At 39.7% G+C, this 16,193-nt stretch overlaps 1 protein-coding gene across 1 annotated transcript in view; it reads right to left on the bottom strand.

The window, feature by feature from the left end:
- The window catches only part of LOC113946636, a 61,618-nt gene that overhangs the window by 14,899 nt on the left and 30,526 nt on the right, over positions 1–16,193 (bottom strand). The window contains exons 22-23 of the mRNA XM_027642227.1: positions 4,298–4,459; positions 841–972 (exon numbers count right to left, since the gene is read on the bottom strand). Of these exons, the coding sequence (XP_027498028.1) occupies positions 841–972; positions 4,298–4,459 (294 nt within the window). The remainder of the gene's footprint in view (positions 1–840; positions 973–4,297; positions 4,460–16,193) is intronic.

Genomic DNA, 16,193 nt, shown 5'->3' with positions numbered 1-16,193 from the left:
TGGCCATCAACAGGTTTTAGCACCTCAGTATGGATATCTGTGTTATATTCGGGTATATACAAAAGAATTACAGGGCAGGGTGTCAGTTTAAGTGAATACATCTATGCCAGAATATGACCAAACTCGCAAGTGCTGGTGCAAGGAAAAGAAATTCTAACAGAGGAATTTTGTTGAAGGTGATGAAGTTTTGTATTTCCAACAAAACCTATTTGAGCAACGGAGTCAAGAAAGAGGAGGGAAGAGGTGTAGAGAAGCAAGATTCAGGATGGGAACAGATACAGGCATGGAGAAAAGCATACAGCAAATGGCAGGACTTTCATATGGACTTTACTGTTATTATGTGGTTTCACTGTATCCATGCTACACAGTGCATAACTGCACATGCCCAGGCTTCCTCCTCCCCCTTTTGCCTGTGCCCTATTGTGATTTGCTCCCCTGCTTGTCTGTCTGATAGCCCACCCTTTGTTCTGCCCCTTTTTCCCTGGCGGGAGGCTTAAAGATTGAGCACACGCCTGAATAAAGAAGTCTGCTTTGCACCCTTCCTGGCCTCCTGTCCCCTCTTCCTTTCGGACTGCGACAACAAAGAGGGAACTCTGGTGTCAGAAAAAAAACTGCTTAAGAGGCTTGAGGAGCTAGTAAAAGCCTTCAGGATTATGTTCAAGGTAGGGAGGCAAACTTTGTCTACTTTGCTGAGTAAGGTTCGGAAGGTACTTTCAGGATGTATGAAGTGCAAACCAATAGGAAATAAACCCTCCCACCTACAATTGCTTCAAAAGATCTTAGAAGGTAATATCAAAAAATGTATTTCTTTCCTGTGGCCAAGGTAGTTTTATCCCTCACCTTTGGATTCAGCTGAAAAGTCAAGCGAACAGTTTCTCCAAGTTGGATTTTAGCAATATCAAAGAGAACAGTGAAGAGGAGGTCATCTTTAGTGGCTGCATTTTCATCATAGACTTTCATCTCAAGAATATTCTGCAAATAGAGGCACAGAATTAGGATCTTAATTTGAGACCTTACAGAGGCATAAGGTGATGTGTTCAGCATGTTAGGGAAAACAGAGAAAGTATGGGGAAAAGTGAGAGATCACATGCAACTTTTACATCCACACAAAGAAAAATATTCTGAACTTAAGACAGAGTTGGGTTTGTTGCTGATTTCCCCTGCAAAGCAATTTAAATGACAAAGGCTAGTAGAATCACTGAATATTGAATTTCCATATTGAAAAACATGTTTGGCCTCTAATTTGGTTTGAGGTCACCACTTTACCCTGAATTGTAGGAAACCAGCCAGCAGTCAAGACTTTATTGCTATGGGAGGAACAAAAAAATCCATTGATGTAAGCAGCAATTAAAATTTCTCAAGGATGCACCATATAACTACTGTATAATTGCATAATTTTATCCTGTAAATTATTAAACAGATCACATGCAGATAATTATCATGGAATCTACAGAAACTGATATATTTTTGTTAAATTACACAAATCCCACTTTATGAATGTCCTCCTCTCCCCCCACTGTCATCTGCCTCTTTGGATGGACAGGAGAGGGTAAAAACCACCCCTGTGCCTAGTTGATATCTGGACATGGGCTGGCTCAGAAGTGCCTCCCAGAGCACTGAGCAAATGAACATTAACTGCTGTTTTCCCAGTGGGGCAATAATTGAGACCTCTCTCAATATATTCAGCAGCTCATTTTCATATAAATTACAAGGAGTGCTTATCTCAGATTCTTATTTGTGCACCAGATTTAACTGAAACTTGCTAAGAGGCTTGATGCTTATTAAAGACACAAACACGTAGATAAAAAAGAGTGAGCATGTGAACTCTGTTGCTTTAGAAGTTCATAATGTATCACAGAAAGGTCCACACCGAAATCTAAATAAGTGATTAAACAGACAAATATACTGAAGGAAGACATTCCAGAACTCAAGTATTCAATTTTGACTTCTATAATTCTGTAAGAAATTTTGACATCTATCATTCTATAAGAAACCAGCAAGTGAGAGATGGCAAGTGACCTTGAGTTTGCAGTTTACTGTCAGAAGGCAGAAAGGCTGTTGGCCTTTAAGGCCACATATGTAAATGCATCACACTGTGCCTCAGCTAGAAGAACAACTTTATTTGGGACTGACAGAGTCAGTCCTGCCCACCACACAATACTAACAAGAGGCAGAGTGAAGCAGCCACTGCAACTTAGTTTACAGGCCAGCCATAAATAGCCTGCAAAGGATTATGGAAGGTGATGAAGGGGTTATGCTTTAAAGCAATACTTTACAGCTAGTAGAAGACAGGCTTGCACTAAAGAGCAGATCAGTTTTCATAGCTGTGATATTGCAATAGACAATCCATACTTGACTAAAATGACTGACTTACTGATTTGAGTCCCTCAGTTACTCCCAGCTAGCCAGGAGGGACACGCGTAGGGTGCTGGATGGCTAAGGGGGATCTCCCTCTGCACCACTGCGATGCTGTGTGGGAAGCAGCCAGGGGGATCTGGGCAGTTCACTGTTTCTATCTGCTCCTGACAGGGCATCGTTGGAAGCCAGGCAATGAGCAGAGCCAGCTGGCAGGGCTATGTGCCACAAACTCTGGAAAGGGTTATCCTCCTGGAGCATCATGTGCACAGCACAAGCCTCAGAAGCCCTTTCTAGCTGACTGTCAGACATTCATCAAAACAGATGCCCTTCGGTAAACACCGCTGTTTCTGCTGAGAACCAGCAGAACATACACAAACCAGTTTTTCTCTTCCACAGTGGTAGTGTATTATGTAGTTTTACTGAACTCTGGCTACCGTGATTTGGGAAGTTGAACACCTCAACAAAACGCAAGACAGGAAAGGAGAAAATAACCAGATTAGCAGACTCTGGTTCTACTCAGAGGGTAAAAAGCAGAGCAATTGCAGTGTATACAGAGAAACCTGCAAGACTCTTAACTTAGTCTGCTGAGCCCAGACAGCAGTGAGACAGCAGTGACAGATGTGCCAGAGTGCTCTGGCTATCCCAAATGCTCAGGACACATCTTGTGCAGACTACACTGAAGCCATAGCCACCACCACCACCATGCTGCTGTTGCCACACACTGAAAATTACTGGGCCTAATGTCAGATATCTTATCTCCTGCTGCAAACTTACTGTAAAGTAAATGTGAGGTCTTCCCAAATGCTACCACCTAAAGGACTAGTTCAAGCAGCTTCCTGTGGCCAAGATACTTTTCTAACTCCTCTGTGTGGTAATGCGGTTTTGAAAAACCTGTCAGCATGAGCAGGTGCTCTGGTGCAAGAGCAATAGATCAGTGGGTGTTTGTTCCCATGCAATGTTTTTCCCTTGCCTTTCGCCTTCCTGATAAACCTGCAGCACACTGTGAAATTGTGTCTCATCAGCATTTTGAAAGGAGTTGGAATTTTTTTAGGTCAGCAGGGAAAGCACTGGCTGTGTACAGATGAACAGCTGTACCAAACAGAACCAGTACCATCCAACCTCTGTGAAAGCAAGTCTGAGAACATGTATCATGGGCAACTTCTGCAGTCGGTAGGCAAGAGGGATTATTCACTGGAATGTAGCAACACTTTGAGCTATTCTGAATACTCTTTGGGAGGAGTTTATCAATGTTTGAGAGAGCCAGGAGACTGGCCTGTTGATTTGTCACTTGAGAGAGTCCTGATCTACCGCCAGTACTGGGAAATGAACAGTGCAGGCTGTTAAACAGAGATGGATTGGCCCAGGTATGAAGTAAGTTTGGTTTACTTGGCCTACCACTGATCTTTGTGAACTGCTAGACCCTGATGTTGAGGCTGTCTTTCTGAGGGAGTAGACAGTAGGACTTGCAAATCTTCTAAAGCCTTAACATGTTTCATCATGATAAAAGTTCAGCTAGTTTTCTTATACAAACTTCAACTATTTATTTTGTAACTTTTTTATTGCAAGTCATTACAAAGGAATAGTAAAAAAGTACAGCCCTGCAATGCTTCCCCTACCAAGTTCATTCGTGTGTTTTACACTATTGAATTTATTCTGAAATTTTCACTTTTACTCTTGAAAAGTGATGGTTAAAAAAATGGGGAAAAAAAAGAAGAAAAATTAAAAGTATAGAACATTGTATGAATGGTTGTGAAATATTGTGGTTATTTTTTTTACATATCGGAAAATCAAATTGAATTTTACTGCTGCAATCTATTCCAAATCTTCTTACCTCTATCCTTGTAGTCCCTCACATGTATTAATTTTTATTTTACCCTACATATTTATCACTGAATGACATCTCTGCCCCCAAGAAAAACAAATGCACTCAGCATCTTACTTTTACTTGGCTCTGGATCCTGAAGCAAAATGTTTCATTCCACACTGGATCTTTGCAGTTCATGATGGTTTTGGTCCGGACCGTCTCAGGGGAAGCAGTGGGCAAGGTCAGGCTTACATAGCAATCAGTCTGACTAACTGTATTGGAAAAGATATATTTTAACTAACAAATTACTATAAATATCTTAAAGTACAGCCTTATAGCACTGTATATATTTTTTTCATGGCTAGGCTTTGCGAATGAAGATTTGGGAAGGGCTCTACCCACGTTTGTTGCAAGCGCGTTGGTGGCTAAAAAGGTCAATACGAGACAGGCATGTCCGGTTGCAAAAGACGCTGTATATAAAGTAAGCTGCAAAAAGGAGATACTGTTTCTATTAGTTTTCTGACAGCTGCTTATTCAACAGCATTTATTCGATTTGTTCCCTCCTGCAGGTAGGAACTCTTGTCATTATGGAAATGTAGAGAAACTACTGCAATAGAGACAACTGGTAAGAAAAACGTACACATAGCTACTTAACAAACACATTACTGGTATATCCACTGTGGGTTGCAAATCAAGAGGTTTCTGTGATAGAAAAGAAAAAGGCCTACATTTTGAGAGAATCTATTTAAAGGGTAAAATACTTATTTAACTTTTTGAGCATTTAGACAAGAGTCTGACTTTTTTCTTTACTTTTGAGAGGGAAACAGAAGAATTCAAGAGGGTCTGGGTACAAAGGATCTTCCCCATCTGGTCTGCTGCCCCCACACAGCTGTATCCCAGCCCATGTATTGAGCTGACTGTCTCACCCAACATGTGATCACATCCCTTCACCATCAAAAAGTACATAAAAATACCAGTGCACTTTCATATTGCTGATTTAAACTCTGAGCCTTGATAGTGGAGAAAATTCTGATTTCTGAGGAAGGTGGTAATGTAACAGAAAGTTGCACAGGTAGCTACAAATACGACATTAAATCTTCATAATACATGGGGAGTGCTTTGAAGTGGGCTCCCAGGAACCACTCCCAGACACAAGTTGGGGCAAGTAGCCTCCTGGCTGGGCAAGCACAACTATCGCAGAATCATAGAATGGCCTGGGTTGGAGGGGATTTTAAAGCTTATCTAGTTCCAGCCCCCTGCCTTGGTCAGGGACAACTTTCACTAGACCAGATTGGTCTACCTCCTGGGCACTGCCACAGGGTGTTGATGAGTTGCCTTTTGTGGGTTGCCAGAGCTTTTGAGGGAGAGGAAGGCTGGGTGCAACTAACTTTCCTTTTCTGTATTAGCCTGGTGTGTGTAGAATATTTGTTAGTGGCTAGGATTCTCTCTGTTACTGCTAAGAAGGGGTTTTTAGCAAGGAACAGTGCAAGGCATCTGCTCCTAAGAGCATAAAAGAGTTGATGCCTCATGAACCTGTGGTAACAGAGACCCTGACAATACAGTGAAGAATGATGGGACTCACTCTCTCTACCCTGTTAGTCAGCCTTCCCAGCACACCCATTTTGAGCAAATCTGCTGTCCTTCGTAGACAATGGACATATCTTTTGTCTGCTGGACAACTGCAGCTGTTTCTAACTCCTCCAGCTCTAAAAACTTGTTGTGTATTCACAGAAACAGGTCAGATTGGGTATAACAGGCAGCGTGGTACTGTGGGATACATACTGAGAGGAAGCATGACCAATTGGGTAACCTGTTGGAGAAGGTCTCATGACATGTTGGCTGCAATCCCAGCTCTGCTCCAGACTGCTAAGTCACTCGGGGCAGTTGCTTCCACTTATATTACTTCTCTATCTGCATTTCCCCACTAACAAAACAGTGATAACTATCCTTTCCTCTTTTGTAATCTGCTTGGAACATCTGATGATAAAAAAAAAAAAATAATAATTCCTGTTATTAATATTTCCACATGACCCACAGAAAGACAGTGCCTTATGAGTAATTATATTATTCTTTCTCTACCAGTCTCTTGGTTCTCATTCCACATTTTCTTTAAACTTGTAGTGTGAACCATGTTGCAATAAATAGATGTTGCTTAAAGCAATTTGTGCAATCAGGTTATGTATGATTTATCTTTCAAGTCTTCTGATACTGTCCAAACAAGAAACATCTTCCAGTTTTTCAGCATGTATTTGATGTCCATGGGAGGTAAGAAATTACTTTAACATTGCAAATGCAGATGTCTCTAATTCCTGTGTGTAATATTAGGATATTTTTAGACTTATTGTGACGGAACACGGTTCAGGATGGAGAAAAGCATGCAGCAATTGGCAGGACTTTCATATGGACGTTGCTGTTATTGTGTGGTTTCATTGTATTCAGGTTGCGCGGTGCACAACTGCACATGCCCAGACCTACCATGAGATTGCCTGCTCCCTGCTTCCCCCGCTCCTCCCCCTTTTGCCTGTGCCCTATTCTGATTTGCTCCCCTGTTTGTCTGTCTGATAGCCCACCCTATGTTCTGCCCCCTCTTTCCCCTGGCGGGACGGTTAAGAATCGGGCGCACGCCTGAATAAACAAGTCTGCTTACACCCTTTCTGGTGTCCTGTTCCCCCTTTCGGACCGCGACAACTTATTATTTCAATCTTAAAATGTAATATACGTGTTGGTAACAATTTATTGGTAAAGGAGGTATTAAAATATTTTCTTTAGCTCTCTCCCACACAATATTTTCTACAGTTCTTCTATTGATTTTTAACATTTTAAAAAGATAATATGAACTTTGCATAGTTACTTCTTCAGATGGTGCCTGAGAAGCAGGCTATCTGTCAGTTATGCACTAATGATGTATGTGTGTTTTAGAGAATTTTTTCATTTATGGTCTGGGATATCTCTGTTGTACATACTAGCTATGACTCCCAATTACGAAGAAAGGTATTTGATATTGTCTGAGTAACAAAGAAGCACTACATTTGAGACTTATACTCTTGTATCTAGATAGAGCTGTGGAGTAGATCTCTGTTTTTCCTCTTATTAAGGGTGAACAGCCTTGCTAAAGATTGGACTATCTTCTCAGGTTGGCTATGGGTGTATTGTGTTTAGAGAGGAGGAAGGACTGAATAAAGTCCCGCAACCTGATGATACACGTTTAACACCAACTCAGCAACTAATCACTAATTACAGATATCAGTCACACTGGGTAATGCATAACTGGCTGAACTGTCTTGAGGAAACCAGAACAACCAGGAGAGATTTTGAGGTGTATAAGAAAATCTGTTGGGATCCAATGAACAAAAATGCATTTAAATGTATTTTTCACCTTAAAATAACAAAGATAAGAAGTTGCACCTTTTCCCCATCAATGGAATACCTCAAAAAATCCTGAAACAGTTGCTGCAATAATTAAATACCTGTTATCAATCTTCATGTTATTTATTAATTCTTTGAATGTCCAAATAACAACTAACAGTACTGTCAACACAGATCTGCTGATATTCAATTTGTGGTTAATGTTTAATGTCAAGCAAAATATCTTTTGATCTTAAACTCAACACACAATTGTGCAACAGTAATCAAGATTAGAATAAAATATGGTCCTTTTCAAAGATGATCAAAAATTCCAAGGTACAATAACTTCAAAGAAGATGTGGGAGACTGTAAGCATGGAAAAAGGCAATGGTCAGCTCAATTTCTTAAATGGTGAGAAGGTCTTACAGAGGTCAGCCCAAGGAAATTTGTAAATGTGGAAATCCTACTCAGGAATCAAAGCACATGCTTCATCATAGTTGTCTGTTTTCTGAGTGCAAACTAGAAAGTCATTCCCTGAATGGAGTCTGCTACTGCATTTTAACTCCGCAAGCCAAATGACAGAGGAGGAGTGAAGGATCTTGAATCACCACATGGACCTGTGTCCTCTCAAAGCACTGTGTGGTTTCACATTTCTGCCATCATCACCTACTCATTCCAGTCTCTCTTCTCCACCCAAGCTTCTCCTTCATTCATTTCTTTTGTCTCCACTCTTTTCAAAACTGTTTTAAAACAGGGTTTGACACTTTAAAATATTATAAAACATTTTGAAAGCTGTTTCAATCACTTGCTAACTAGAAGCCTCCACTAAACAAGAGAATAATGAAGTCTACTAGAAACATGTAATACCATCACAAAAGGCTTTAAAGTTCATACCTGTTCAATGAAGGATAAGAACTTCAATGCCACCTGCACTGGTAGAGTATTAGAGCACAGTAGCTGCTCTCACCTTTGCCTTCGAGACAGAGATGAGCCAAACATTTACCTAAGGTTCTTTACTTCTTTTATCAGTATCTCAGCTGGTAATTGGTTCAACCTCCTAGTGCCTCTGTGAGGCTCCGGGTACCATTACTGAAGTCCTTGACTTGGAAATGAGGAACTAAGGTTTTGAGAAACTCATTGTCTTCAAGGTTACACCAAGAATCTAAAGGAAGTCATGGGGGAACATCACACATAATACATTTAACCACCAGACCAGCTTTCTGTTCTTACACACAAAAGTCCACATGGCTGCAAGAAGATGCATGTATACCTACATGTAATCCATTGATATCTAGCAGTAGAGATGTAATTATTTCCACAGCTGTAAGGAGGTACCCTGACCAAGAACCCTAAACAAATAGAACAGTAATGATTCTTTGATTATGCACAGCATTGTACTTTTTAGTGGAAGCTCATGCTGCTATCATGGCACAGAGGAGGGGTTTTGTCTCCACACTACTTATTATGAATACAGTACCATAAAATTGCATACAGTACAATATACACTACACTCTATACACTACACCCCATTGTGGTCATCAAAGACTTGAGAAAGGGAAAAGAATAGAAATAATCTTTTAGATTAGAGAACACAAAATGGGTAACCTGAGGGAAACTAGGTTTATGTATGTAGCATATTGTAAGTAGCAACGAACTGAGGAAGAGAGTGAGAAGACTTAGTTAGCATAAGTAAATGAAACCAAAAAGAAGATTGAATAGAAAGAAATAGATGTTGTTAAGAACTGCAGCTGTGAAACTGATTCACATAATATTCACTGAGATTATCCCTTTATTTATTACTCATATTAGTAACTGTGGTTATGACTTTATTACAAATCTCAGTCAAGACCAGGACTCCATTTCAACAGAAACTTCAGTAGTTGTGCAATTAGTTCTCATCTTGATCTAATCAGCTTATGATTACAGTAAAAAAAGGCCTGCATCATGATATGACATCACAGGGAGGATCTTGTGACTAGCAGCAGTTTTTATACCTGTTTCAGTTTCTTAACCAGTTAGGAAATCCTTATTTACAGGCCTTGTTGCAACTTGGTAGTTATCCACATAATGAGTTCTCTGTTCTTGTTCAGACTCCTCTTGCCAAGCATTTGTCCTGGTCTGCTTTTAGGATTTCTCTCTGTTAAGGCAAAAGCAGCCTGTCTGAGCAGCCAGTGACATCAGGAACTTATGTGAAATGCCCTGAAAAGACATCAATGCTCTTTTTCAAAGGACCATGTCCCAGGATGACTCTTAACCACAGTAAACATCAGTGACCATGGGAAGCAATTTCACTCTAAAGCAAGCATGCCATTAGCACTGGCCAGCCCAGGCATCTGCCTGTTGGCACTATCCATGTCTGCCCTCTTTGCACAAATGCTGCTGCTGCCCCCTCATGCCGGTGCTACAGTCAAAGGTAAAGGTAAAGAAGTATACACAGCACTTTGCAAGCATGTCTTCAATCAATCCTTGTCTCACACATGCTTTCCTTTGGAGAGCATGGCACTGAAAGGGATTTTGTTATTATGATGGTGTTACACGGGATTTAGGGGATATAAAGAAAAACATTGGTAATACTGCCTTCCAACTTCTAAAATCAATAGGCAGTATAGCACTGGAGTTTGTTATTAAATTGCATAGCAACAGGCCCAGATTTAATACTATAGCTAAAGAAAAGCCTAAGGCTTTATCTAATGAAAATGCTGATTGAGGTTATCTTGTCATATTAAAGAGAAAAAAACACCAACAAATCAACAAAAGTAACCATAGGCCATTTCGTGAAAAGCTTTCTGCAGTCTTGGACTTTGCTAAATACCAAGTAGGACAAGCTACTATTTATAAAGACATGTTTTGTCTCCTGAATGGAATATTTCTGTGAAATACATATATGTAGAAGAGGTTAACATTATATTTTATTTGTAGCCCATGAAAAAAACAGGTTTCTCTCCCATATGTATCAATTCGCTGTGTAGAAGTTATTTATTTTCCCTCCTGGAAGATCAGTGAACACTGCCACCAAGAAAAGGGCCATGAAAAACCGGATTTGCCAGCTGCATGAGACCGCCCATGCCCTGTTGTGACTGCAGTGCCAATCTCTGAGATCAGTGAGTGCCGGGTGTGTTCAAATGGGACTGTATACAAGGCAGGTCCGGACAGCCATGCTGAAAACAACATCTGCTCTGGGGAATTTACACAGCACAGCTGGGATTTGGATTAGGGTCTAGTTCTTGCTATAAGCACCACACGGGGGTGAAATGCAGTGGTACTTGGCCAGCTGAGAAGTCTCTCCAGGAAGTAACTGTACCATGGTTAAATTGTGGAAATGTAGAGCCCTGCATAAAGTTGGCTTGAAGAAACTGGGAGGGAGGACTTGAAAATGAAAGCTATACCCTCTTTCAGTGATCTCGTCTGGTGGACAAGCCTTTGGAAAACAAGAGTTTTGCAACAACCAGTCCAATCCTACCTGTGGGAAACCTTCTGAAAGTCAATCTCCACTACATTAGCTGACATGGGAAGTCACTGGATGACAGAACAAATTCAAGGCCTTTCAGAACTGAAGGCAAAACAGATTTTTGCCACTACATGGGTGAGGCTTTGAATTGCAGCAAAGGTTTTTGTGAGATGGAAACCAGAGGCTGGACAAAGACTGTTGCTGATGCATAGAGTCTGTGTAGGTTCGAGAGTAGACTAGAGGTGTTGCTGCATTCACACAGAAAAATTGTATTTCACCTGGGAAGTTACTAACTCTGAAGTGATAAAAGGCTGTGGGAGCACACCACATAGAGTGCCCTGTATACATTCTCTTCACTCTCAAGTGCCCCAGGCACCTGCCTTTCACCACCCTCAAACACAGGGCAGGAGAGACCTTGGACTGATCCAGTACAGCTGTTCTAGTGTCCCTGTGCGCTGCAATGGGGTGCAGGAATATGAAAAGCCCAGGCACCTCAGCTTGTGACTTTTGTGGCTGATGCTGCCACTGGCTCCCAGTGTTGCTGGTGCTGCAAACTAGCCCTGTTGGACAGTTTCCTCCAGGCTGATTTTGCAGAAATAGTGGGTGCATTTGTGAAGATTTGTGACCACCATGAAACTTTCTCAGTTTTAAAGCCAGAGATAGAGGCAGCCATATAGTTATTAATGGTAAGTCTTCCACTATATTTGAAATAAATACAAGGGGGAGGTTGTCTTGGTATAAGAGCTAACCTATTTAACATGCGAAAAAGTGCTTTTCACCCCAGCCTAAAAAGGATCAGTTTTTCCGAAGTAGGCATTTCTGCTGCCCGTGCAAGGAAAGAAGAGAAAAAAAGAAATGTCTATAACTACTTAATTAGCAATATAATTATATAGACCCCCCCCAAAGAATAACATCCTGAAACTGGGCACAGTGTTTTCCTGTGACACTGAAAAAGAGTATCTGGGTTCCTGTTCAGTGCAAACTGAGATGAAAGGTATCAAAGTAAGATCTCTTAGTGGCTTCTAGGAGCCAATAATTTGGGGTATGACAATTAAATGCAAACACTACTTTTGACTCAAGAGCCAGATCTCCAAGCCACAGACTTCATGAACCACAGATCTCTTGGGAGAGTGGGCCAGCTAAAAGCATGGTTCAGCATTTGTCCTACCCAAAAGCATTTATTATAAGCCAGTTCTGGGGACATATTTTTCATCCAGATGAAATTTTGGACTGGTCTGATAACACTATTCTTACAAATTTTCACAAGAAAAATTTAGTCAAACTCAGATATTCTTAGAAATTGCAACAGCTATGTCTTAGGAATTATATATACTACTCAGATTGTAGTTACCTGATAACCTATATAACGTGGGAGCAAATCCTTTGGTTTGTGAGTAAACCTTATTCCTAACAGACTTAAACTAGTAGCCTAGTACTTATTCTTACACCATGTACAAATACAACTGTCTGACACAAACAGAAAAGGTTACGAGATCATGATTATGGATGATTGCCACAACTAACCTATAATAAAAAGTCAAGTTCTATGTTACATGACATGTGCAAGATCTAAGGAGACATGGACGCTGTGGGCTGTGGGTAGCAGCAGTCCTCTGCACAAGGAAGACACACTGCCTGTCCAGTGCTACAGCTAAAGAAAAGCAAAACATACTCATCTTTGACAGTCAGTCTTCCAAAAAACAGCTTGCTCTAATCAGACTCTGACTCCAACAAAGCACCAATGGCTCTTTGCAATTGGAATTATTTCTGGGCCATCTTTGAACTCTCTGTTGTCATTTCTGTCTCTCTTAACAATTTCAAATTGCACAGAAATAGTGATTAAAACAAATAAATATGAGTGGGAAATATAATCTTTTCCTAAAATATTTTGAGCCAAATATATTTTAAAAATTTGCTAATATTTTAACAAACGCATTAATTACATGACAAATGCATTCCCACAGAAATATCTTTAAAAAGTCACTATCAAGCAAAGACTAATCCTGGGAAACTAAAAATCTGCAGATAAACAGATATTTTATCTGCAGATAAACTGTTATTTCTCCACAGAAACAAAGACAGGTAGGCCTAACTAGTTATCTCTACTTTCTTCTTTAATTATTGTTGCTACATCCGAGTAACTATTCATGTACATGAAATGCATAGTTTAGGATTCCCCACTTTCCTTTCAGTCTCCACTTGTCATGCTACCCATAAATGCACTTCAGCCTAAACCACTCTGAGTTTTGTACAGACTACAAAGTGAGCTTTGCTGTACATGTCAAGACCTCTCTTTTCCATGACTTTTTTTTTGACAGGTGCCTTTATATCTCTTCCTCTGAGGACTTCTCTCATAATTCAGGTGTTGAAATCTCGCTGTACAATTTTTTTGTCAAGAATGGAAGCACTGCCACATAAGAATTTTAGTACACTCTGATGCTGGTTTTCTCATTCAGTTTAATGCTTTTTAGCAGTCTCATTTCTTTTGATCTGTATCACCCATGTCGCATGGCTCCACTAAAAAAATTAAGTGCTCCAAGGGACCATACAGGTACAATGTAGATAAAAACTCACCGACTCTGCTGTGACACAGATAATTTTCTCCTGATTCTCAGAGGAAAATAAAATGTGGTGCTCTGTTACACAATAAAGAAAGGCAACTGAGATGGGGAATGGATGAAGCAGATCCTCTCAGACCCTGTCATCTAGCACTGCTTCTTCTGGCTCTAAAAAGCAAAGACTTTCCTTCTGACTTTGGAAGCAAATCTCCAGTGATAGAGCTTCAAACCTGCAATCAGGTAATCAAATATCTGCTCAAAATGAAGATACAGGATAAAGACTAATAAAAGATAAAGAGCTAAGATAAACAGTATGGATTTCCGGAAGATCTTTTGTCCTCAAGAATGTAAAAAGCATAATTTCCAACCATTGTAAAATGCTGAGAAAGAGATAAACCTCCCTTTTTTTAAGTCCAGAGGCAGATATTTGGTTATCAGCTCTGCGGGTGGTTGTCTTGATACTACTGGCTGTTAGGGCAACTTAGACATTCCCTTGGGTTGGTATCATTTATGCCAGAAAACAGTTCAGCTGAGACTTAAAAGAAAGAGAGGAAATTGAACCGTCCTTTCACTTTTCTCTGAAGATGTGCTGTTTTCAAGAAAGGGCAATATCCCTGTGCTAGGCTCAATGGCAGGAAAGGAAGAATTGAATAACAATCTCCATGGAGGCAAATATCCTTGGTACTTATTTATCCTGAAAAGTCTACTTCAAATACATTCCAGCAAAGTTTTGACAGAAAAAAAAATTGTTTGACAATAGGCTATATAATGCTCCTTTTATCTTTTTTTTTTTTAAAAAAAGTAAAAGGAAATTCAAAAACTGCAACTGAAAATAAACACTTGAATTTTTTCATCAAAACTTGCTCTGAACCTTGTTAGCAGTTAAGGTACTTCACAGTACACCTTTGCTATTTCCACTAACAGTAACATTCTATAAACCAATAGGTACTGTCTATACAAAACTGTATTCTAAGCACAGTCCACATTTAATTACGCATCAATATTTGAAACCATGGTGTCACTTCATACACAGATACCAGTTACAGTGCTTGCTTATGAACTGCAAAGAAAGACTGTAATACTCACGCAGATCTTTTTTTCTCAGATTTTTCATTCTTACAATTTTCACAAATAATGAACAGCATGGGCATTCTTCGTTCTGCAGAAAAGTGACAAAGTTATTACCTGCATTAATAATAAATTGCTTATGCTTTATATAACGTGCTCTCCCATAAGTGCCTTTTGCAATTTTCAAAGCCGTGCAGCAAAGTTGTTTGCACTGCTTTGGATGTTAAAACCATGTCTATGTAGAGTTAAAAAAATTTAGGAAATATTCATCTGTATATATATATATGTCATAGAGAGAAGAAATAACAGTAAAATGGATAACATAGTGAAATGGTTTTAAATAAATGCTTGGTTTACATGACAGAACACATTAATTTAAAAGAAATCTTTATCAACAATTAATCTGGAAAAATAAACCAACAGAGAGTGAATGTGCATGAAAAGTACAACCATCAAACATCTGTAGACAAAGATAAAATAAATTTAATTCTCTTAAACATTGTTATTTCACATGGAAAATATACTTTCTTCAGATAATTTTATTTAGTAAAAATTCCAAGTTTCCATTAAAATCTTTATCAGGAATATTTCCCAGAAATGGTGAAGAGAAAATACATTAAAGGTTGTGAGGAGTTCAGCTATTGTGACCAGGAAGAGGAAAACAAGGGATACAAAAGACTACACAGAAACAATCTGTGGTAAAACATATAATCACGATGCTGCTGACTTATCTGTATTCATAAGCATCATGACCTCAGAAGAAAAAGGCACTGTTAGGTGAGTGAGGTAGCACCAGCACAAACACAGCAAAACTTATATGAAAGAAAACAGCTTTGGAAGAGATGCTAACGAAACTTCCCCATCCAAACCAGGTGGTGTATATTTGCAATAAGTATCATTAGCTGAAACATCAAGCACAGAAGGAAGGACAAATAACCAGACAAATAACCAAACAAATTATTAATTCTTGTAGATTTTAGTACCTGAAACTTTAGTTGTTACCTCACTGAAAGTATTACCTAATCCTTCTCCCATTCTCTGCTAGCAAAATGATTCCACTAAATCCCTTAAGGGGCATTGTGTCACTCCTTTTTCTGGTTAGGAATTGATCCAGCTGAGAAGCTGGATACAAACTCTCCTATCATTCTTGAATTATGGTAAGGTGACCTTGGTCTGTATTTTGGGTCTAACTCCAAAACAGAAGGGCGTGTTTTAATGTCTTCTATCTGGATTCAGGTTCTGGATGAAATAAATCTCCTGACCCTCCCCTCACCAAGAACCCTCTACTTTTATTCTCTCTCATGATGCTGTTTCAGTTGTTAAGGGCAAGGGAAAAAACAGAGAGGATAGTCTCCTTCCTTGTTTTCTATGCATACTTTCCCTGCAAAGGCAGGCTCTGTTCAAAAGGATGAACTTGTAGATCCTTAGTGTTTCTTTAACCAGTTTGGTTAGACATTCACATGTGTTATTTCTTAAGTCAAGGGCATCCCACATTTGAGGTCTCCAAGCATCAATGCACATTTATGTCAACACACCTCCATGTTATGGAGAGAAACTCTCATTTTACAACCAGGGGGCACAGCATGGTTAAATAACTTTCTCATAGACAAAG

The sequence above is a fragment of the Corapipo altera genome, unplaced genomic scaffold (genome assembly GCF_003945725.1).
Source record: "Corapipo altera isolate COAL_440 unplaced genomic scaffold, ASM394572v1 23b, whole genome shotgun sequence".
Lineage (NCBI taxonomy): Eukaryota > Metazoa > Chordata > Aves > Passeriformes > Pipridae > Corapipo > Corapipo altera.
Note: the sequence above shows the minus strand (reverse complement) of the source record. Positions and strands in the feature narration are given on the sequence as shown.